Source organism: Strongylocentrotus purpuratus, unplaced genomic scaffold (genome assembly GCF_000002235.5).
Source record: "Strongylocentrotus purpuratus isolate Spur 01 unplaced genomic scaffold, Spur_5.0 spur5_scaffold_2, whole genome shotgun sequence".
Classification (NCBI taxonomy): Eukaryota; Metazoa; Echinodermata; class Echinoidea; order Camarodonta; family Strongylocentrotidae; genus Strongylocentrotus; species Strongylocentrotus purpuratus.
In genome coordinates, this window is record NW_022145605.1 from 19,421,334 (window position 1) to 19,446,701 (window position 25,368).

Consider the following 25,368-nt stretch of genomic DNA (forward strand, 5'->3'; position numbering starts at 1 on the left):
TGATTGCCAATTATTATTAAAAATACAACTTTGAACATTTGTACAAAGCCTTTTCTAGATCCAAAAAATAACAGCTCCAGAATCCTTTTTTTCTTCAAAATAGCATATTACATCATCGATCAAACGAGTATTGTTCCCAATAAACGTCCTTTAAAGGGACCTTTCAACATTGTTCAGATGAGAGAAAATGGTGCTAAGGAATTGACTTTAATGCTTTGTGTACAATTAAAGATAATCTGAAAGTTTGAGTGAAAACAGACCATTATTAATGATAACAATTGGGAAAAAGGATCTAATCGATTCCTTAATTCTCCCAACTATATAATTATAATTTAATTTAATTTTAGGTGAATGTAAATCGTCACAAAGCAATGAATTGGCTTCATATACCATCTTTGCATGTTAGAGAGTTAGAACAGTATAAATAATATTATAAGTAACATTTCATTAAAAAATAACGCATTTTTTCATCAACCTTTTACAATGTTACCGGTTCACTTTAAGATATGCATTTTGAACTGAATCAATACAGATATTTTAAACACTTTTTTCAACCATCCTGCTTAAACAGATGCTATTATTTTATAGTCAGTATTTAGGAGACTCCAATTTGAAATATTTTCTTTGTCGCCTTTCTTATGTAGAAGGGTTATGATAGCTCTAGTTTGTCAAATTGGTAAATTTCCTACTAACAATGATGTTTTTAATATATTTCAAATTATTCCAAAAAACATTGGTTAAACTCAAAAGTCAAACCATCTGAGCCTGGACTTTTTCCCTTTTTAGTCCAATTTAGAGCATCATTACATTCTGTAAGTGTTATTTCTGAATCACAGTGTTTTTCATTTAATACATTATCAACGATCATGTTTTTAAGTCATTTTAAATCATTCACTTCATTCTCTTTTCCTCTAGCCGAATACAAACGAGAACAATATTCGAGCTACAATTATATATTTCGTATTTCTGTATATTATTCCATTAAAATTTACTTTCAACATATTCTTTAATTTAGAGTTTCTTTTTTCTAACCCTAAACAAATATTACGCTCACTATCTTCATATTATTTGATTTTGGACCTATTTGTGCTGCACGTACTTCTTATTCATAAAATGAAGACAATTGTCTTCTAACATGAGACAATTCGGCATCTTGATCTTCATTTAATACACCAAGACTTGATAAATGATCTAACCGGTCTTGTAAGAAAAATTGTCCGCCTTTTCTTACCCTTGCCTCATTAATACAATAATCAATTAACTTGTCTTATTTTCTGTTTGAAAATGTCCCACGAAACCGATACATTCTCTTTTTTCAAATAATTTTTTCTTCGAAATTACATTTGCGTAACCAAATCTCTTTAAAAAAACTCAATTGATATATGGAGAGTTAGAAACCCTGAAGGAAGGGGATTTACACATGAACAATCATCTTATAAAAGTGAGTTAATCAGTTTCCAAATTCCTTTGCCTTTTATTGCCGCCTTAAATTCGAACTCTTAGTACACCGCATTATGGTCTGATATAAAGCGACCTACAATTACTATAACTTTATCAAACTCATTTAATCATGCGGATAACAGGAAGAAGTAAATTCGAGACTGTTCAACTACAAAGCATGGATAAGATAGTTCATGTGTAAATTCCCCTACCTTCAGGGTTTCTTACTCTCTATATATCAATTGAGTTTTTTTTAAAGAGATTTGGTTACGCAAATAAAAAGCATCATTTCCATCTTTAATCATTCCTCCATTTTTCTCCTTTTTACAAGTCAGGACCGTGTTAAAGTCACCGGCTAAAACAACCCGATCTCCTGGAAGTACATGTTCATGAAATAAATGAAAAAAATCTTGGAAAAAAAAATCCTTTTTGATGCTTAATACATTTGGTGAATATCAATTAATAAACCAGAAAGATTAACCTGCAAAAGATACTTCTATTCCATTCAACCTCCCATTTTCAAAAGCAATCTTTTCCTGAACATCGATAGCCTTGTTCCGCAGCTTTGCAAAGTGCCCACTGAATGAAAAGCACGACCTGACCAATCATATTTAGCATGTTTCTTTACAATGTCATCTGTGAAATGGGTCACCTGAAGAAATATGATATGCGCATCAATATCCTTATTCCATCTATATATTTTCAATCGTTTTAGCAATAGTCTAGCGGCACTATGCTAAGATACGTGGAGCTCATGCATTCGTAAGTAAAGTGACCTCGATTAACTACTGCTCAACACACACTTCGGGTCACGTCAATGGCACTGCCAAGGCGGATGCAGTTTTTTTAACCTTTAAAATAAGCCATATATTGATTAAAATAATTTTGGTTAATTTACTTTCTATGGTAAACTATAGCACAATCGCGTGATCTGTTCAAGGTGGTAAACCTGCATCCGATATTCTTCCGGGGGCTCTTCAATTGGTTACGATCATCATTCGTAATTATCTGCTGGTTCTTTTCACTTCCGAAGAGGTGATTCGTGTCCTCTCGAAAGCGTCCCGGAACTAGACCGTTGAATCTACGCGGTGTAGAAGGTCAACTATATAGGGATAGGCCTAATAATTGGCGGAGCTATGGGCTTCACGAGACATGGCCCTAAAATCGGAAGGCAAATGGGTGGGGAGGGAGGGGGTGCAGAAAGAGAGAAAGAAAGTGAGGGGAAAGGTAAATGAAAGATAGAAAAGAGGATATGGCGCTCTTATATAACTAATCCACTTGGTGGCCTCATCACACACTTATTAAGTCGTAAGATCACACCCTATCCATGACTCCAGCTAGCCCTTCTTTTATTGACTGGACCCGAGCTGGGTATAGGCCTACCGACTTCATCTGAGCTCATTGCGTAGAGAGATGACGCAAGATCGATGACGGAACTTTGGGCTGACCTGGGAACATCAGAAAAGACTAGAAAAAGAATAAATAACAGAGAGAGAAAGAGAGAGAGAGAGAGAGAGTCATATAGACAGAATATCAGAGACAAAGACTGCGTGAGCGATTTTGATGAATTTTGAAACGCTTTAAATATTTGATAGAATTTCATATGTATCTGCGTGAGGTCTGATGAACAATATATTTCAATTTTCTTGATGTTACACGTTCTCTAAATTCAGTTTAACACTTGATGTTTCTCAACATTAGGCTGATCTAATGATTGTTTAAAATACTTATTATTACTACGTAATTATCTACTATGCATTGTATAAATTTACATTAGTAACCAAGATCAGGCGCGGATCCAGGAATTCTTAGGGAGGGGGGGGGGCCAAAATTTGAAATTATGGGAGCAAAATATTGGTACGTAATGGTGACACCGGCAGTGGCAAAAACATTTGTGGGGGGGGGGGGGTGGACAAAAAAATATTCCCCATCACCCCACTCTTACGTACCCCGACGTACGTTATCACTAGCACTTTCATTGGAACCCTCATGTCACATTGACTTTTGAAAGTTCACCCACCGTAATTTGATCAAAATAGGTTACAAGCTCGTCATTGTCTATAATACACATGTGAAACAAGTCGAAGTTTGGACTCAGTTTGCCAAGCGATTTTAAGATTATAGGTCAAGCACATGAAGGATAAGAAGCATGAATTATCACAGATCACTTCTGCTTGGTTCATTATGTCCATATTATCCACCCCCCACCGTCATTTTTCCATTTAGTAACAGCAAACATTTTGCCGAGGTAAGCAAAAACATGAATATTCATGAACGGTCAGACAATACAGCCTTTTAGTACGTAACGTATAGTGAATGGGAATGGGCGATGATCCATCCAGGAGGTAGAGGTCAGTGGTTTGTGCTGGCAATGTTCCAGCTAGCGAAAATGAGACAACCGGAGCAATATGATACATTAAATTACCGTCAGATGAGCATATTTTGATACCTTATTTGTGACACTGGCAGGTCACGAATTGAGGTGGGAACCAGGGGACGAAGCCTCCGGAAGCTCAGGGGTTTCGGGCAATATATTACGGTCATATGAGCATATTTGGATACCTTATTTGTGACACTGCCATGACACAAATTGGTGTTGGGTCCAGGGGGCAGAGCCCCCGGAAGCAGGCATTGAATTACGGTTAGATGTGCATATTCTTATATCTTATTTATGACACTACCAGGTCACGAAGAGGCGTGGGGTACCGGGGGGGGGGGGGCGGAGCCCCCGGAGGCTCAGCGGTGTCAGGTAATATATAACGTTCAGATGATCATCCAGGGGATCGCGTTAGCGTCTTTGGTTGGGTCGAAGGGGCGGAGCCCCCAAAAGCTCAGGGGTTTTTGGCATTTTATAATGGTTAGACAAGCACGCAAGGGCGCCCTTAGGGCCACCGGTGGGGTCGAGGGGGCGGAGCCCCGGAAATTTAGGGGATTTAGGCATTTAATGTCAGATGAACATATTTTGATACCTTATTTGTAACACTGGCATGACACTAATTAGCGTGAGGTCCAGGGGGCCGAGACCCCAGAAGCTCAGGGGTTTTGGGCAATAAAGTACGGTCAGATGAGTAATTTTTATACCCTTTTTGTGATACTGACAGGACACAAATTGGTGTTGGGTCCAGGGGGCGGAGCCCCCATAAGCTCAGGGTTTTATACATTAAATAATCTTCAGATGAGCATATTTTTTTACCTTATTTGTGACACTGGTAAGTCAGAAATTGGCGTGGGGTCCAGGGGGCGGAGCCCCCGGAACCTCAAGGGTTTTGGGCAATACATTACCGTCAGATAAGCATATTTTGATACCTGATTTGTGACACTGGCATGATACAGATTGGTGTCGGGTCCACGGGTGAAGCCCCTAGAAGCTCGGGGGTTTTTGGCAATAACTTACTGTCAGATGAGCATATTTTATACCTTGTTTGTGACACTGGAAGGTCACGAATAGGCGTGGGGTACGGGGGGCGGAACCCCGGAGGCTCAGGGCTTTAGGTATTTAATTACGCCAAATGAGTACAATGATACCTTATTTGTGACACTTGCAGGTCACTAATTGGTGTGGGGTCCAGGGGGCGGAGCCCCCAAAAGCTCAGGGGTTTTATGCATTTGATAATGGTCAGAAAATCATGCAGGGGCCCGTCTTAGGGCTCCGGGTGGGGTCGAGGGGGCGGAGCCCCTAGAAATTTAGGGGATTTAGGCATTTAATGACGGTCAGATGACATATTTTGATACCTTATTTGTAACACTGGCAGGACACTAATTGGAATGAGGTCCCGTGGCCGAGACCCAAGAAGCTCAGGGGTTTTGGTCAATAAATTACGGTCAGATGAGCATATTTTTATACTTTATTTGTAACACTGGCAGGTCACGAATTGGCGTGGGGTCCAGGGGGCGGAGGCCCCGGAGGCTCAGGGGTGTGTAGGCATTGAATTACCGCCAGATGAGCATATTTTGATACCTTATTTGTGACACTGGCAGGTCACGGATTGAGGTGGGATCATTTTTTTGTTGTTGCTTTCTTAAGCACAAAAAGAAAAGTAAAAAATCTTTCCCTTTTTTCCCTTTTTTTTTGCCAGGGGGAGGGGGGCGGCTCCCCTGGATCCGCCAATGACGCACAGGGCATTTAAAATAGCCTCTGATTGATTTTCGTTATTTACAGGAGTCTGCTAACAGTATAAAGGGAGATGATAAAAAAAGTAACCAATATGACTCGATATTCCGTTCAGTAATATTTAGTAATAACAATAATCATTTGGATATATCGCTTAATACGAAAAACCGTTGCTTCGCGCTCTACAAATTATTATCATTTCCACCTGGTCATCAGATTTATTTACGCACATCTTCTACCATCTCTACTCTCTGGGGTGTGTTCTTACCGTAATGGTCACCGTGAGGGTATATGGCAATTACTAACACAAAGGTTTTCGTAATTCTACCCGGTCCCCATTTCTCTCCTGTGTATGGGGTGGAAAATATAGATTAATACTTTGCCAAATAACATAAGTGCTGTGTCGGTGATCGGCCCCACGACCTTTGCATTTTAAGCCAAGTTATTTAAGTCAAACAACTTTTCTTTTTTGTAAAATCAAAATTTCTTCGTTTTATTCTTTATATTTTAGAGGCTTCCTTGGTTATGTCAGCAGAGGCGGCGCAGTGCCCCCACTTTTTCAAGTATCCCAAAGTGCCCCTTTTAACACAGAAAAGCGCCCCTTTTTACATAAAACTGCCCTTTTACTTTGACAAGTGCCCCTATTGAGTTTTTAAAAGTGCCTCTTCCCCTTTCCACCTCTGATAGGCGCTCCTTTTATTTAGATACGTATCCCTTTTCCTTCGACAAGCTCCCATTTTCCTTTGCAATAAGTGTCCATTTTTTCCAATCTCATAGGTGCCCTTTTCATCTCTAGTAAGTGGCCCTTTTCAGGTACGAAGAGTGCCCCTTTTTCAATTTTGATAAGCGCACCTCCAACCCTAATAATTGCCCTATTCAAATCTGAGAGGTGCCCCTTCTACTTTGACATGTGCCCCTGTTTCTTTGTAAGAAGTGCCCCTTCCTCTTTTACATATGGAAACGTTGTATCATCCGCTCAATCTGACTTGCATGCATAGAACAAATAAGCATTTTTCCATGAAAAAGTGAAGTTTTCTCAAATGTGCGTTTCTTTTCAGCATTGGGGCGCCCGGGAGTCACTCAGGTAACATTTCATAAAGTATAATATAAAAAGACCATATGCAAATTTTCTGTACTTTTGTCGGAAAAAATACATTTATCCAATACAATGTCGTCTCTTTTTGCGTTGGAGAAGAGCAAATAGCGAGTTTCAATCACACTTTGGTCGCTCTCGCAAGCTCTCACTCGTTTCACTGTGGTCAAGCGACTTTGGGGCAAGCGGTTAATGAAAATACTAATTGTTAGCTTTCTTCTGGTATTAAACTTGTTTTTATTGATTGTATAATTTTGTCGGAATAAAGGAAACAAAAAGGCTCGACCAATAACTTATCAGCGTCTGAATTGACCTTTTGACCTTGAATTCCCTGATGAAAGCGCACTAATGACGTCATCTTCGCTAAGTCGGTGTCTTTTATCGTAAAATGCGACACTTTCACAATGTTTATACATCTTTTTTAATTATTAGTAAGATATAACATATTTTTTCTGATATCACTGAAGTTGTGGGTTTTATTTAACGAGTAATTTTAAAATAAGAGCCATTTTACTGTCTTAATGTACTGGATCATACCATTAAAGTCGCAGGGTAGAAAGATACATTTTCCAACCGCGCCAAATTTAATTTACGTTCCGACATTCTGTTAAATGGGTTCGTTTTGTTAATAATCCACTGCTTTCTGCTCCAACAAACGTCTACATGCGGAGTCGATTATCAACTAAATTATTCAAATTTATGGATGCTTCCTAGTTTCCCAGGTGTGTGTTGTTGAAGCATTTCATTCACCTGCTATCATTCTTTGTACTCCAATTGCCTGAACGCAAATTTCATTTTGGTTTTATAGTTTGATCGGAGTCGCTTATCAATTATGTATTCAAATTTATGAATGCTTCCTTCCCATTGTTTATGCATTTCATTCACCTGTTATTATTCTTTGTACTCCAATTGTTAGAATACAAAATGCATTTGGGTTTTAAAGTTTCATGCAATAAGTAAGTCAATACAAGAGAATGTTCTGCACAATAAAGATAATGTGTGTCCCTGTTGTACAATGTAATGTGTCCCCTCATTTTGTAATAGTTAATTTACCCACTAACATAATGGAACTACCTACCCGATGAAGCCAGTGGCCTTTGACCCCTAAGCACTCAACACCGTGTGGGAGTCAGTTTGGGTTTACTTCTTTTATGAGACAAATACAAGCAAACGTTTACATATGTAACTACCCCCTTTTTAACTCCGATAAGCACACCTTATACGTGCCCCTAATTTCAAGCGACTAAAAGCAATATCCCCCAAAGCTCGCTCGCTACGCACGCTCGCATTAATAACAGTTATGTTACTTATCAAAGGTCTTTTTAGTCTTTTGTTATGAGAATGTGCCTATAACCCCATCAGGATTCCTCTTTATAAAACGTAATTTTTCGCACTGAGACCTCACAAATCTTAATTTTTTTCCTCGCTCGCTTTGATTGCTCGCAAATGAATTTTCGGACCATCACACCCAACTGCAAAGTATGATGCTTTTAAAGCATATCTTATATGATGTTTAAAGATTAAAAAAATATTGAAATTATCCCTGATAATGTAATCACAATATAGGGGTATATACCAATGTCAAAAAATTTGTATATTTTCGCTTTGAGATTTTCCTATGTAGGTGCCCTGTTTTTCTCCAGAAAGTGCCCTTTTTTGTTGGTGTCCCCCCCCCCCACTTTGGAAGTCGCTCCGCCGCCTCTGTATGTCAGTGAATGGAAAATCACACCATATGCCATTAGATACTTGAACTTAAAGCGCAAAATTAAGTGGTTTGTCGATTTCCTAAGGGTGCACGGTATATCCTGTTCTCGAAAGGTGATCCTGATAAACCTCTTACCAACACCAACATGCTGGTGGCTTTTGATCTTTAAATTTGTCTCTATCGGAGTCTGCTTCTCAAGTCTAACCGCAAAATTCTCAAGAAAATAAAATTGCGAGAACAGCGAGTTAAGTCGTCAGAGTACACCTGGAACGGGTCGAAGGTGTTAGCTAAAGCATCAGCGAAGAGCCTATCATCAACCGACTTTGAATTGGCGACCTCATCTTTCCAGCGTGTATCACACATCGCCATCTCAACATCAAAATGATGTTCAAGGCTTATCTAGTAGTGTGCTTCTTAGCAACAGCGGCGAACGCTCAGAGTAGTAAGTCAGAAAAATTGAATTAATTATCCTTATGATCAAAATGATGCATCTGTAGAATGTATTTCTTCTTTTGTTTCAAGTAAGGGTGTAGATTTGTCCTCGGCAAAAATCGGGAGAAAGGAACTAAAGCATCTTGTCCGAATTTCAACCATCCTGTTTCTAAATTTGCGAGTGAGCATAGCGAGCGAGAAAAATAAAAGCTTTACTATGCTAAAACAGTTATGTAGTAGTCATTAAACAAAATATAAAATGGCGAGATTATGGCGTTACATTATTCCGACACCTCGCTAAAATAGGAGGATATCCGAACACCTCACCGCCTGAAACCATCCTCTTTTCTTAATTTTGTGAGTGAGCGAAGCGAGTGAGCCAAATAAACGATACTTTCTATCTTTACAGTCTTATATCATCACCAAAAACACGGTAAATAATATGATTATGAGAATGTTTATTTTCTTGCACCTTGCTGCCCTTATAATAATGAGCATGTTCCGGCACCTAGCAGAGGTGACGATTGCCCAAATATCGGAACGGTTGATGTCCGGGGGGGGGGGGGGTTCTCTATTAATTCTCTATTATTTTATGATGCATTTTAGTGAATGAAAATCTTCGCGGATTCGAGGATAATTTAGATTTGGCTTTTATATCAAAGCCAGTATTGTTTTTAAAAACGACGAGTAGCTGGAACGTGCCCAAGGTGTGCAGAATGTGCACAGTAATGGATAGAATTGTAATTGAATCATATGTGACCAAGATTATGTTGGGTGTCCGGACACATAGAGTCTTCTCTTTTGCCTTCGGATGTAACGGAACATATTCATCAAATAGCACTAACCATCATGAATATATTTAGTCCTTTCATAGTATTGCCCAACATGAGTCTTATAGAAGATTTATTAAACATTGCGTGTGTACTTCATCAGAATGCTGTTTTAATTCAGCTGTCCGGAAACACAATCTGTCCGGAAGCGTTACGTCTAGGCACTGAAGACGCTTTGGTCGGTTAACTTACAAAGTGTTGAACTGAACTGTGATTTATAAGAATCAATTGTTTGTATCATCATCATCATCATCATCATCACCATCATCATCGTCATCATCATTATTAGTCCAAAACTGTGGGCACTTTGAAGATGCCGGAGTCCGCCGTTCTGAGTTAAATTTTGAAGGTAGAATGTTTGTCTAAACATCCCATTGATTCTTAAAACTATCAAGTCCAATTCACAGAGTATTTGGTGTAGCGCCCTTTACTTGCTGGTCTTGGAAACAACAAATGTGGAAACAGGCGCGCAGGAAGCAGTTTAGGATTGGGGGTAATTGGGGAGGGGGAGGCAAATTTTAAGGGGGCTCACCTTTTAGGGGCAGTGTCATGCTGAGCAAAAGCGTTTTAGTGGCAGAAGAAAAAAATCTGCATCACGACCACTGTTATTATTTTACATGTGGGCCCCGCGGAACGTTTTTCAAAGTAAAGTATTAACGATCATGTAGAGCGAAGCGAGTGAAGCGTAAATTGGCGTGGGGTCCAGAGGCTTTGCCACCCTGGGGTCAAGGTGCGGAGCCCCCGTAAATTTAGGTGTTTTAGGCAATTAATTATGGTTAGATAATGGTATTTAGATCCCTTATTTGTGATACTGGCAGGTCACTAATTCGCATGGGGTCCAGGTAGACTAAGCCCATGAAGCTCAGGGGTTTGAGGTATTTAAATATGATCAGATGAGCATCAAGGGGCCCGCCTTAGGGCCCTTGGTGGGGTTCAGGGGGAGGATCCCCTGTATTATGCCACTGGCTGGTCACTGTTTGTTCTTACTTTCTCTCTTTCTTTCTTTTGCTCTTTAACGAACCTTTTTTTAATGGGGGGGGGGGGGGGGGGGGGGCTCGAGCCCCCCGAGCACCGCCGTTCTGCAGTTTCTGACATGAAGGTTTGTCATATTTGAAGTTTCCAAAAACTCCGACTCTCTTTATTTTTGTTTGGATTTCATTCAAACTTTCTCCAGTCTGCCTTTTTTAATATTTTAGTCAGCTTTCTTGTTTCTTTGTTTGCTATTAATATTGGATTTCCCTTCGAATGCCATATATCGCATATTACACTATGATATAACGTCTCTATGCGATTACAAAGGAGTTATGAAGCTATCCCCAGCTTAAGCTCAAAATCATCATCATCATCATCATCATCATTATCATCATCATCATTATAATGATCACCATCGTCATTGTAATTATCATTATGAATATTTTGTTATTATAATTATTACTATAATTATTACCCCCATTATTATTATTGTTGTCATCATCATCATCATTATTATATATCTTTAGTTCACATTTTCGTTCATATCATTATTAGTATCTCTCTTTCGCATAATAGTTTTAGTAGTACGACTGGTTGATGGAAGCGATGCAAGCGAAGGCAGAGTTGAGGTTTATAACAATGGAACCTGGGGAACTGTCTGTGATGACTCGTGGGATGACACCGATGCAGGAGTTGTCTGCCGAAGTCTCGGATTCCATTCCGGAACTCGGGTACTAGGAAGCCCTGCATTCGGACAAGGTTCAGGGGATATCCTCCTGGATGACGTATCATGTAATGGAACCGAAACCAATCTTGGTGATTGTTCTAATGCTGGTCTCGGTGTCCATAACTGTGCGCACTTTGAGGATGCTGGAGTACGCTGTTCAACAGGTAGAATGTTTGTCTAGACCTCCCATTTATTCTTATTCTATTCCTATAGCGACGTACTCGAAAATAGTGATGTAAGATTTTACCATGGAGTTAGTAAAACTCCATGATTTTACAGCCCGTTGGACAATTTTGAATGATTAGTTACAAATCGCTCTAATTCGAGAGTCATACAACTTATGGCATTAGCACTATACTTTAAAATGTCTGTGAATTTTACTTTCTCTGCTCATGTATAATGTTTAAATCCTAGCATTCTAAATCAAACTATATCGCAAAACGTCACTAAAAGGAGACATCAATAAATCGTACGGCTGTGCATTGTCAAACCTTGGCATCTTAACGGACAATTCAACCATTGTAACAAGTTCATTAATTTTGTTTGTAAGCAGAAAATTAACATATACGGAGGGCGAAAGATTGAAATAAGTCTGTAATAAGAGAATCATGAATGTTTGACCTAAAAGATCACTTAAGCTTTGCAAATCTGATATTGGCAATTTTTTCAGTAAATTGAGACGTTGTCATGGACAACTCTCTCGTTTGTCGGATACAAAAATATAACTCATTTATGTTTTTCTCCCAAGTGCTTTCGCCCTTGGGAACACTCCTCAAAATATATTATTGATAGTATATTATTGTAGGTCCTCTAAAGAGAAAAGACCATCCCGGGTCATACATTAGCTAAAAAAAGATGACAATTTAGTCATTTTGTGTTGGAACAAATGAAAAAGTTGCCGGCGCTATATCAGTGAAATTACCGATTCATAATATCTTAAAGTTCCAATTCCTAAAGTATTACCACTATCAAACAATCGCAACTCTCTCATTTTTTTTTGTTCGATTTCGTTCAAACTTTGACCACTCTTCTTCTTTAATTTTAGTCTGCTTTCTTTTATAGCTGTTTTCTATTAATGTTGGATTTCTCAATAAATGCCGTTGATCGCATATTGCATTATAATATGATAATACGTTGCTATGCGATTCCAAATGATTTGGATAATTACCCTATCTTAAGCTTATAATCATCATCATCACAATGATCACCATCATCATTATCATTGTTAACACTATTGTTATCATTGCTACTACTAACGTAGCACAATGACCACTTATACAACAGGTCGATAAAACTATGGTGTAGTTTAGGAAAAGATTTGTAAGATTTTCGATTGATTTATAAGGGGTTTTGTTTATTTTTCCAAAAAAAATTCAGCACATATTAAATTAAAAACAATAACAAATATTTGTGTGTGAAGTAGTTCGACTGCTTTACTAACACCGATTTCATCAAATGCACTGTACTGTTCTGTTTCAGGTGTTCGTCTCGTCGATGGTACCATGCTAGGATCAGGTAGAGTTGAGGTACTTTACAATGGAGAATGGGGAACTGTCTGCAATGACGGGTGGGACTTGACTGATGCCAACGTAGTATGTAGGTCCCTTGGACTGGGTGCCGCAAGAGTAGCTTTCTGGGCTGCTGTCTTTGGTGAAGGCACAGGAACCATCGTTTTGGATGACGTCTCTTGCTCTGGTGACGAAACGAGTATCTTTGACTGTGGGAATTCGGGTCTTGGAACCAACAACTGTGGTCATTCAGATGACGCAGGTGTAATATGTGAACACGGAGGTATGAACATGGGCGTGTGCAGGATTTCGGGATGAAGGGGGGAGATGGGGTGGAACATAAGGTTTTTGTTCCAAGAATGTCAGGACCCTTCCAACCTTGGGGCCGGGGATCCCACCTCGAATGGGCTTTCGACGGTTTTGTTGTAGCTCCAAAATGTAGGTACGTTAGCTACCCGCATATACCCCAAACCACACATTTTGTTTTCCCTTTTTTTCTTCATAATTGTTTCATAATATTTCATAAAGAAAATGTTGAATGAATATTTTTTTAGATTTCACATCTCTTTAAGCACCACTTCATCCACAGTTATTTTCACCACTTATTAGGCTTGAAATGGTAGCAGGGTAGGTTGATATTAGAGGGTACAGAGCGATCAAATAAGAAGCTTATTGATATACTGCAAAATTGTTGGAATGTAGATCACGGACAAGGCAAAAAACGACTTTTTCGTCCCCTTAATGATGGCGGGAAACAATATGGTTTCCGCAGTCTTTAGTAACTCCGCATCTAAAAATTTGCGAGGGTGCGTAACGACCGAGTGACAAAATTTTGTCTTTAGATTTTTTGTTCCTTGTGCCTTTTTTTGTTGTTGATAGGGGTTCAAAGCCCCCTCACATTTCTACTGTTTTAATACTGTCAAGTCTGATATTATCCAATCAAATGAAACAATTTCAGTAGCTTATAACTGTAAGCTGTTATTGATAATAATTTCTATGAAACAGGGCTCTCCATATAGTTACGTCGTTGTTCTCTGCCGGTTTTCCTTGTCCTGTTTCTCTCCGTTTCATTTTTTTTGTGAGTGTTTTTTCTATTGCCTCCCGGTAATTTGTTTTACTTTACTAAGTGGTGGCGTTAAAAGAACACTTATGCTCCCCCACCTCTATCATTCTCTCTCTCTCTCTCTCTTTCACGAATAATGTATAGTACGACTGGTTGCTGGAAGCAATGCAAGCGAAGGCAGAGTTGAGGTTTATTACAATGGAGCCTGGGGAACTGTCTGTGATGACTCGTGGGATGACACCGATGCTAGAGTTGTGTGCCGAAGTCTTGGATTCGATTCTGGAACTGGGGTACTAGGAAGCCCTGCATTCGGACAAGGTTCAGGGGAAATTCTCCTGGATGATGTATCATGTACCGGAACCGAAACCAATATTGGTGATTGTTCTAATGCTGGTTTAGGCGTCCATAACTGTGGGCACTTTGAAGATGCCGGAGTCCGCTGTTTTGAGTTAAATTTTGAAGGTAGAATGTTTGTCTAAACATCCCATTGATTCTTAAAACTATCAAGTCCAATTCACAGAGTATTTGGTGTAGCGCCCTTTACTTGCTGGTCTTGGAAACAACAAATGTGGAAACAGGCGCGCAGGAAGCAGTTTAGGATTGGGGGCAGTGGGGGAGGGGGAGGCAAATTTTAAGGGGGCTCACCTTTCAGGGGCAGTGTCATGCTGAGCAAAAGCGTTTTAGTGGCAGAAGAAAAAAATCTGCATCACGACCACTGTTATTATTTTAAATGCGGGCCCCGCGGAACGTTTTACAAAGTAAAGTATTAACGATCATGTAGAGCGAAGCGAGTGAAGCGTAAATTGGCGTGGGGTCCAGAGGCTTTGCCACCCTGGGGTCAAGGTGCGGAGCCCCCGTAAATTTAGGTGTTTCAGGCATTTAATTATGGTTAGATAAGCGTATTTAGATCCCTTATTTGTGACACTGGCAGGTCACTAATTCGCATGGCGTCCAGGTGGACTAAGCCCATGAAGCTCAGGGGTTTGAGGTATTTAAATACGGTCAGATGAGCATTAAGGGGCCCGCCTTAGGGCCCTTGGTGGGGTTCAGGGGGAGGATCCCCTGTATTATGCCACTGGCTGGTCATTGTTTGTTCTTACTTTCTCTCTTTCTTTCTTTTGCTCTTTAACGAACCTTTTTTTTAATGGGGGGGGGGGGGGGGGCTCGAGCCCCCTGAGCACCGTTGTTCTGCAGTTCCTGACTTGAAGATTTGTCATATTTGAAGTTTCCAAAACTCCGACTCTCTTTATTTTTGTTTGGATTTCGTTCAAACTTTGACCACTCTTCTTTTTCAATTTTAGTCTGCTTTCTTTTATAGCTGTTTGCTATTAATGTTGAATTTCCCAATAAATGCCGTTGATCACATATTACATTATAATATGATAATACGTCGCTATGCGATTCCAAATGAGTTGGATAATTACCCTATCTTAAGCTTATAATCATCATCATCACAATGTTCACCATCATCATTATCATTGTTATCACTATTTTTATCATTGCTACTACTAACGTAGCACAATGACCACTTATGCAACATGTCGATAAAACTATGGTGTAGTTTAGGAAAAGATTTGTAAGATTTTCGATTGATTTATAAGGGGTTTTGTTTATTTTTCAAAAAAAATTTCAGCACATATTAAATTATAAATAATAACAAATATTTGTGTGTGAAGTAGTTCGACTGCCTTACTTACACCGATTTCATCAAATGCACTATACTGTTCTGTTTCAGATGTTCGTCTCGTCGATGGTTTTATGCTAGGATCAGGCAGAGTTGAGGTATTTTACAATGGAGAATGGGGAACTGTCTGCGATTACAGGTGGGACTGGTTTGATGCCAACGTAGTATGTAGGTCCCTTGGACTGGGTAGGGCAATAGCAGCTTTCTGGGCTGCTTTCTTTGGTGAAGGCACAGGAACCATCGTTTTGGATGACGTCTCTTGCTCTGGTGACGAAACGAGTATCTTTGACTGTGGGAGTGCGGGTCTTGGAACCAACAACTGTGGTCATTCAGAAGACGCAGGTGTAGTATGTGCAAACGGAGGTATGAACATGGGCGTGTGCAGGATTTCGGGATGAAGGAGGGGGGGGGGGGAGGGGGGTGGAACATAAGGTTTTTGTTCCAAGAAGGTCAGGGCCCTTCCAACCTTGGGGCCGGGGACCCCACCTCGAATGGGCTTTCGACGGTTTTGTTGAAGCTCCAAAATGTAGGTACGTTAGCTACCCGCATATACCCCAAACCACACATTTTGTTTTCCATTTTTTTCGTCATAATTGTTTCATAATATTTCATAAAGAAAATGTTGAATGAATATTTTTTAAATTTCACATCTCTTTATGCACCACTTCATCCACAGTTATTTTCACCACTTATTAAGCTTGAAATGGTAGCAGGGTAGGGTAATATTAGAGGGTACAGAGGGATCAAATAAGAAGCTTATTGATATACTACAAAATCGTTGGAATGTAGATCACGGACGAGGCAAAAAACGACTCATTCGTCCCCTTAATGATGGCGGAAAACAATATGATTTCCGCAGTCTTTAGTAACTCCGCATCTAAAAATTTGCGAGGGTGCGTAACGACCGAGTGACAAAATTTTGTCTTTAGATTTTTTGTTCCTTGTGCCTTTTTGTTGTTGATAGGGGGTCCAAAGCCCCCTCACATTTTTACCGTTTTAATACAGACAAGTCTGCTCTAATCCGATCAAATGAAGTATTTTCAGTAGCTTATAACTGTAAGCTGTTATTGATAATAATTTCTATGATACAGGGCCCTCCATAGTAACGTCGTTGTTTCTCTGCCGGTTTTTCTTGTCCTTTTTCTCTCCGTTTCATTTTTTTGTGAGTGTTTTTTCTATTGCCTCCCGGTAATTTTTTTACTTTACTAAGTGATGGCGTTAAAAGAACACTTATGCTCACCCACCTCTATCATTCTCTCTCTCTCTCTCTCTCTTTCACGAATAATGTATAGTACGACTGGTTGACGGAAGCGATGCAAGCGAAGGCAGAGTTGAGGTTTATATCAATGGAGCCTGGGGAACTGTCTGTGATGACTCGTGGGATGATACCGATGCTAGAGTTGTCTGCCGAACTCTTGGATTCGATTCTGGAACTGCGGTAGGCAACGCTGAATTCGGACAAGGTTCAGGGGATATCCTCCTGGATGACGTATCATGTACTGGGACCGAAACCGATTTTAGACTTTGTTCGAATGCTGGTTTCGGTGTCCATAACTGTACGCACTTTGAGGATGCTGGAGTACGCTGTTCAACAGGTAGAATGTTTGTCTAGACCTCCCATTTATTCTTATTCTATTCCAGGGGCACAATTTTCAGGGCCAGTGTCGTAATGAGCAAACACCTTTTTTTTTGGGGGGGGGGGGGGGCAAAAGTCTGCATCACCACTCCTCTTATTTGTTACATGCAGGCCCTGCGGATCGTTTTTCAAAGTGAAGTATTAACGATCATGAAGAGAGAAGCGAGTGAAGCGTACATTGGCGTGGGGCTTTGCCCCGCTGGGGTCAAGGCGCGGAGCCCCCGTAAGTTTAGGTGTTTAGGCATTTAATTATGGTCATATAAGCGTATTTAGATCCCTTATTTGTGATACTGGCAGGTCACTACTTCGCATGGGGTCCAGGGGGACTAAACCCTATGAAGCTCAGGGGTTTGAGGTATTTAAATACGGTCAGATGAGCATCCAGGGGCCCGCCTTAGGGCCCTTGGTGGGGTTCATGAAGGGGGAGGATCCCCTGTATTATGCCACTGGCAGGTCACTGTTTGTTCTTACTTTCTCTCTTTCTTTCTTTTGCTCTTTAACGAACCTTTTTTAATGGGGGGGGGGGGGGGGGGGGGTCTCGAGCCCCCCGAGCCTCGCCGTTCTGCAGTTCCTGACATGAAGATTTGTCAAATTTGAAGTTTACAAAAACTCCGACTCTCTTTATTTTTGTTTGGATTTCGTTCAAACTTTCACCAGTCTGCTCTTTTGATTTTAGTCAGCTTTCTTATATCTTTGTTTGCTATTAATGTTGGATTTTCCTTTGAAAGCCATATATCGCATATTACACTATGATATAACGTCTCTATGCGATTACAAAGGAGTTGGTTAACTATCCCAGCTTAAGCTCATAATTATCATCATCATTATCATCATCATCATCGTAATGATCACCATCGTCATTGTAATTATTATCATGAATATTTTGTAATCATAATTATTGCTATAATTATTACCCCCATTATAATTATTGTTGTCATCATCATCATCATCATTATTATATATTTTTAGTTAACATTTTTGTCCATATCATTACTATTACCTCTCTTTCGCATGATAGTTTATGTAGTACGACTGGTTGATGGAAGCGATGAAAGCGAAGGCAGAGTTGAGGTTTATGCCCGTAACAATGGAGCCTGGGGAACTGTCTGTGATGACTCGTGGGATGACACCGATGCTAGAGTTGTCTGCCGACATCTTGGATTCGATTCTGGAACTGGGGTAGGAAACGCTGAATTCGGACAAGGTTCAGGGGATATCCTCCTGGATGACGTATCATGTACTGGAACTGAAACCAATCTTGGTGATTGTTCTAATGCTGGTTTCCGTGTCCATAACTGTGTGCACTCTGAAGATGCCGGAGTCTTTTGTTCCGGTCAGACAGTATCAGCAGGTATGTTGTTGATCTAATACTTTCCAATCTATTATTCACATAGTATTTGGTGAAGCACCTTTTCCTTGCTGGTCTCGGAAACAACCACTGTGGACATCATGAAAATGCAAGCGTGCGATGCCAAACTGGATGGATTCATATCTACTCCTAACGTGCACTACCTAGACAGTTTCTCAACGTTATGTTCAACTCCTTCATTATTAGAAAAAGAATATGTTTATTAAATGAACCATAGTGAAAGGAGATTGAAAAATTTAACCCCAAAGCTGCAAATTTAAACACGAAAAAACTTTTATACAAACTTTAGCGACTTGAATGATTAGTTACATTATTCTAGGAACCTCACATCGTACTATATTGAAAATGGCGGACTTTAAAATGTCTGTGATGTTTTGTTTTCTTTGCTCGCGTATAATGTGTAGATCCTAGCCTTCAAAATTTAAGGACATCGCAAAACGTCACTAAAAGGAGACATTAATGATACGGCTGTTGGTCAAATATTGACATCTTAAACTTCGTATCAACAATATTAATATTTTTTGTTATTTTTTTCGTATTATTAAAATAATCTCTTTTGCATCATAACTGTAGAATTACGACTGGTTGATGGAACCTGCAACAGCGAAGGCAGAGTTGAGATTTTCTACGACGGAGTCTGGGGAACGATTTGTGATGACTTCTGGGATGACACCGATGCTGGAGTTGTCTGCCGAAGTCTTGGATACAGCTCGGGAACTGCGGTAGGAAGCGCTGAATTCGGACAAGGTTCAGGGGATATCATATTCGACAATGTTGAGTGTTCCGCTGGAGATACTGCTCTGGAGTATTGTCGGAGCAATGCTCCCTTCGATAATAACTGCTCGCACGCCGAAGATGCCGGTGTCAGATGCACTGAGTGAAGGTAAATACTAAGCATGACCCGGCACGGCTCATAAAACATATCATCAATACCAAGTTAAGATAACTGTTACAAACTACATAAAGAACTATATCAGGAACCCGTTTCACAAAACCTTTTTTCAATGACAAATGACAAAAATCAGTGATAAATCTGCTTATAACCAATCAGAAGCTAGGGGTTCAGTAGCTTATAACAAAAACTGTCATTTGTCACTGATGACAAGTTTGTGAAATGGGGCCCTGATTGGCTGTAAGCGAATTTGTCATTGAACTTTGACACTTGTTATTGACGGTAAGTTTAATGAAACGAGGGTATAGGGGGAGGGGGCGCAGCAGAGGGTACATTCCAAGTCATCCAAATGTTAGGGTATATGTAGATATTAAATTCATAATTTAGACCTATTATTATTACTATTTCTAGTTATTGTTGTTGTTGTTGTCAGGGAATGCTTCAACCCAAACGGCAAACCTGTTACCTGGTTCCATTTTAGGGCCTTTTCATAGAACTTTCGGACTTACTTGTGCAGCCCCTTCTACTTCTTTATGATAAATCAACTTAATCCATTCTTCCCATTGTCTGGTAGTTCTTTTCATCCATGACGTCATGGTGTGTGAAGGATGATAACAGTTTTTTAGGACGTCTTGAAGTATATATAGCTAAAACCAAAAATAATTCTCATCAATTGTTATTCTTATCATGCATTTTAACTTAAAACATGTAAGTGAGTTATGTGGATGTTTGTAGAATCATTAACACCTGAAAATTCAAAGTAGCTTCTATTTTATTTCTATTATTTATAATTTTGCAGACGATGCTGAGAAAACGTGTACACCTCGAGCGTTCCAGCGACCCGATTAAAAAAAATAATTTGCCACTCTCTTCCATCTATACTCTTCTTCATTTTTATCTATTATCAACGATTTAACTCTTATATATCTCCATTGCATTTGGTGAGTTGGTATTGTAAAACACATTGAGGTATAATGTTCACCGTAGGTTTTAAAAATGCTAAAGTTGGCTTTGTGTAGTGCACAGCTGTCTCCTTTTTTTACCGGTTGCTCGTGCTTTTTATAATAATTTAATAGTCACTATTCATAGAAGGTGTTTGTTACGAAAGCCGAAAATATATACCTAGATAATTCCATAAACTGAATAAATATCAATAACTACAAGATCTTTTTCACTGATGATCAAGGAAAATGAAAACGAAATACGTCATATCACAATGATATTTTATAGGTATCACTCCAAGTAAACAAAAAAAAACAAAAAAAAAACAAACAAACCAATTGCTAAATCAATTTTAGTGATTAGTGGTAATGAAAGTCACATTTTTAAAGCTGATTTATTTCGGTCAAGAATATACAGTCATTCTGTATTATAATGGCTTCAAGACACATATTATACAGAACTACGTATTATATGATGACATTTTAAAGTGTTTTCTTTAAATGAAAATCCTAATCAAATCTAAAGTGGATTTAAATTAATTCTAATATTTTCCCTACATTTATTAGATATTCAATCATCTTGGGGACGGAAATTTCGATATTGATCACCATGTATTTCAAATCGTAATTTTCTTGTATGATTTTGATAGATAATCAAAATTGGTTGGATAATGTGAAATAAAACTATTTAAATCGTAAAATCTGGGGGTCATTCGTCGATATCCAAATGTTTTGTGTAGAACTGTTGGTGTTTTGGGTACAAAGAATTTGATAGTCGAAACTTTTTCACACCTCCCTTCAATATGATTATGATTTAGTGGTAGGGGTCTACTAACTGGATACAAATTGAAATTATTCTCTGGTATCTTTGGGATTAAAATCTTTCTGCATTGCACGTTGTTTGTATCGTATGTTCCTTTGTCTACGGTCTCAAAGAATTTCAAGATTTCTACTCAAAGGCAATTTCAATACCCTATACCGTGTGTCTCAAAAAAAACGTAACACTTTTGAAATGGTTGCCAAATTGAGCATATATAATTTTATGAAAAAATGTCTATATGTATGGAAAGCTAAAGGACCAACCTTTCATATGATATGAAAAAATTAAAAAAAAAATCATGCTTCGATGGACAGTGTTCACTTAAGTTAGAGGTATGAAAATGGGCCTGCGCAGGATTTTTCCTTCCAATTTTGGACAGGTAAATTACTTGTAACTTACAAAATAAGGTCGATATGAGATATTCATGATCGATGGATCAAAAGGATATTTTGAATCAAAAGGATATTTTGAATACCTCGAATACCATTCCTTTTTCAGTGTTATTTATCAATCCCGAAACACCACCGCCCACCCCCCCCCACACACACACACACACACACACACACTTCCACCCACTCCCATCTCATTGTATCATTGATCTGGTAGATGTGAACGGGATTAAGGAAGAATGGGAATTGGCTAAATTGAAATATTCCAAATCATAATTGACATTACGCAACCCACTGTCCTCCCCCTCCCACACACACACACACACACACACACACACACACACACACAACCTTCTTCCCATCCTCTCACCTACTCCTTGCTTTTTTATCAGTTTTCTTCCGAAAGTTTGGTGGATCATTTTTTCCATTAATAATCAAATTAACCAGTCACTCATTTTGATCATTGAAATCAATCGATAAATCACTGAAACATTAATTCCATCAAGCAATTGCTCAAACCAATTATCACACGCACACAAACCACACACACACGCACGTACACACACACACATATACGCGCACACACATACACACACGTGCACACACACACACACACACATTAGGGCAGACATGACAAAAAACAAGTTAAATCTTTTTTTAAAAGATTTTCATGTTTCTTTTATTTCTTTCTTATTTAAAACTGCTTTGTTCATCTTAAAATGAAAGATCTGACAAAAGTAATCAGTTCAGTAGTCCACATGGCTATCTTTTCTTCTTGATTGAATATCAAGGCTTTCAAAGTACCGACTGAGTAAGGGTACCGGTAAAGATAAAAGTCTTTCACATTAATGATCGACGTGTCCACCTTCTCTCTCGATACACGATCTTGCCCGTTTCAGCATGTCCAGAACAGCTCTCCTGACTGTGGCTCTGTCTTGACGAAGGACATCAATCTCATGGGTGATTCTCTCCTTGATATCATCCAGCGTGTCGGGAGGTGTGGTGTAGACCTTGGCCTTGAGCCATCCCCACAAGAAGAAGTCGAGAGGCGTCATGTCAGGTGAACGTGGAGGCCATTCAACTTCGCGGTTGAGGGATATCACTCGATCACCGAAGAGCTGGGTGAGGCGCTCTGTGACATCCCTGGAGCGATGGCAAGGTGCCCCATCTTGCGCCCACCATACGCGTTGAAACCGTCCATTCCTGCCACGGCGATACCTTGCAACTCTATCGAGGGCAGGGACAACATGTCCATCTATCATCTGGAGATAGGCTTCACCGTTGACATTGTTGTCAAAGAAGATGGGCCCAATGATGTCCCCTCTGCCAGTGAGACCGGCCCACACCGTCACCTTGGACCGGTTGTACTTCCTTTGGTAGTCGAACTCTTCTGGAGGATGCCCTTTATCCCGGTATGCCACAAGATTGTGCGTGTTGACCTGGGCATTGAGAGCGAAACCGGACTCGTCCCCTATCAACAAGTCATCTAAGAATCGCGCCGGCCTTCGGAGTAGCCACTCACAAAATCTTGTGCGACGCTGACGATCTCCTGGGAGAAGCTCGTGTCTCTTGATCATCTGGTAAGGGTGGTAGTGAAGATCAAGTAGCGTAATCCTGTTGAAGGTGGCGTGGGGTAGATCTGTAGGGTTTCGCCGACAGCTGATGTCTCCATCCTGATGATCCTGAATGGCTTGACGAACCACTTCAATATTCTCTGCCGATCGTCCAGTCCTGAGGCGTCCTGATCTTCCTCGGTTCAGATTATGGCTCGTCCCCGTTCCCTCGTACTTGGCGACATTGCGGTACACGGTAAGACGCGAAGGGCAGCGTACATCCGGGTAGACTTGTCTGAACCTCTGACAGACTGCTGTAACATTGTTAGTTCGATGATACTCAGTTACCATGAAAGCACGCTGCTGATTTGTGAATTGGGGTCGTTCCATACTGACAACATGGCATAAGATGGACTGTTTGAAGGCTATGTAACAACTTAATGCAGTTATTTTTACTCTTAAACCTGTAATGTGTAATACCATGTTTTTGCCTCTTTGTTTTAGTATTAAACAGTGATTTTGGATAAAGAGGATTATGTAACAGTTTCTGGCTACTCAGTGTTCAGGCCAATGAAGAATAACAATGCAATGTCATACGGTATTCCATGGACAGGTGATAACAAGTTCAAATGTGGGGAAAGAGAAGGGGTCTGGTATTTTCAATGCATAATGAATGATGTACTTAGCTATTACATGTTTGGGTCATTCATAAAACCTGAATAAAATGTGATTGATGATCCACCAAACTTACGGAAGAAAACTGATAAAGAAAAGGCAAGGGGTAGGTGATGGGATGGGAAAAGGTTGTGGGGGGGAGGAGAGTGGGTTGCATAATGTCAATTATGATTTTGAATACGGTATTTCAATTTAACATTTTCCCATTCTTCCTTAATCCCGTTCACATCTACCAGATCAATGATACAATGAGATGGGAGTGGGTGGAAGTGTGTGTGTGTGTGTGTGTGTGTGGGGGGGGGGGGGGGGTGGGCGGTGGTGTTTCGGGATTGATAAATAACACTGAAAAAGGAATGGTATTCGAGGTATTCAAAATATCCTTTTGATTCAAAATATCCTTTTGATCCATCGATCATGAATATCTCATATCGACCTTATTTTGTAAGTTACAAGTAATTTACCTGTCCAAAATTGGAAGGAAAAATCCTGCGCAGGCCCATTTTCATACCTCTAACTTAAGTGAACACTGTCCATCGAAGCATGATTTTTTTTTTAATTTTTTCATATCATATGAAAGGTTGGTCCTTTAGCTTTCCATACATATCAACATTTTTTCATAAAATTATATATGCTCAATTTGGCAACCATTTCAAAAGTGTTACGTTTTTTTTGAGACACACGGTATATCATATTCAGACAACGTAATATGTCACCAGGTGCTGGACAATGCGTTGAAATTACCCGAGGTTGAATCTTTTGATAAAAAAATGTTGATAAATTATAATTATAGTTGATGGGGGTGGATTAAAAAACTCTTCGCTAAACTCAGGGAATTTATTACATAGAGAGTGAACGACGCACAAGTATGAAATAGAATGGAGAGAGAGAGAGACTATGTCTATGTATGAAAAGGAGAGAGATGTATGAGAACGAGAAGAGGAGAAAGAAATCAGGAAAAGAAAAAGAGATAGGGAAAGAAAGATGGAGACTGAATGAGATAGGGGAAGAGAAAAGAGAGATTGAGACTGGAACTTATCAAGATATAAATAATTGTGAGATAGAGTGAAGTCTGGACGAGTCAGAGACAGAAATGTACCCATTAATTTGTTACGCCATGAGTATACATGTACACACATATGCGCACACCCAACCTGGGACCCAACCTTTTATAACTAAATTTATATCCTGCATCAAAAATTTGTTGGCTTTTGATTGGTTGAGAGCTCGTCACATGACCAGAAATATTTGACCTATTTTTAGAAAGTACTATATGAGAGTACTATTATGGTTAACTATTTGGGAGTTGAATTTTTTTTTTTTTTAAATTGAATCAATTTTTTTTCTTCAAATCTTAATTTAATGATAACAATTTAAAAAAAAAAATCTTCTTAGATAAAATTGACATTTTGTTTGTTCTAAATCCCCCCCCCCCCATTTAAAAAAAAAAAAAAAAAAAAAAATTTTGATGCAGGAATATAAAACAAATATATCATGCCTTCTATTCGAGGTACTGGTTAAACTATGGGCC

At 39.4% G+C, this 25,368-nt stretch overlaps 1 protein-coding gene across 1 annotated transcript; it reads left to right on the forward strand.

Annotated features, from left to right (window-relative positions):
- The first annotated feature begins 8,621 nt into the window (after positions 1 to 8,621).
- Positions 8,622 to 20,311, forward strand: LOC756727 (deleted in malignant brain tumors 1 protein-like). The gene is made up of 9 exons (XM_030991911.1): positions 8,622 to 8,791; positions 11,160 to 11,474; positions 12,790 to 13,101; positions 14,026 to 14,343; positions 15,617 to 15,928; positions 16,858 to 17,160; positions 18,220 to 18,552; positions 19,144 to 19,453; positions 20,262 to 20,311. The coding sequence occupies exons 1-8, from the start codon at positions 8,731 to 8,733 to the stop codon at positions 19,449 to 19,451; spliced, it is 2,262 nt and encodes a 753-aa protein (XP_030847771.1). The 5' UTR covers positions 8,622 to 8,730; the 3' UTR covers positions 19,452 to 19,453; positions 20,262 to 20,311.
- Positions 20,312 to 25,368: the final 5,057 nt, after the last annotated feature.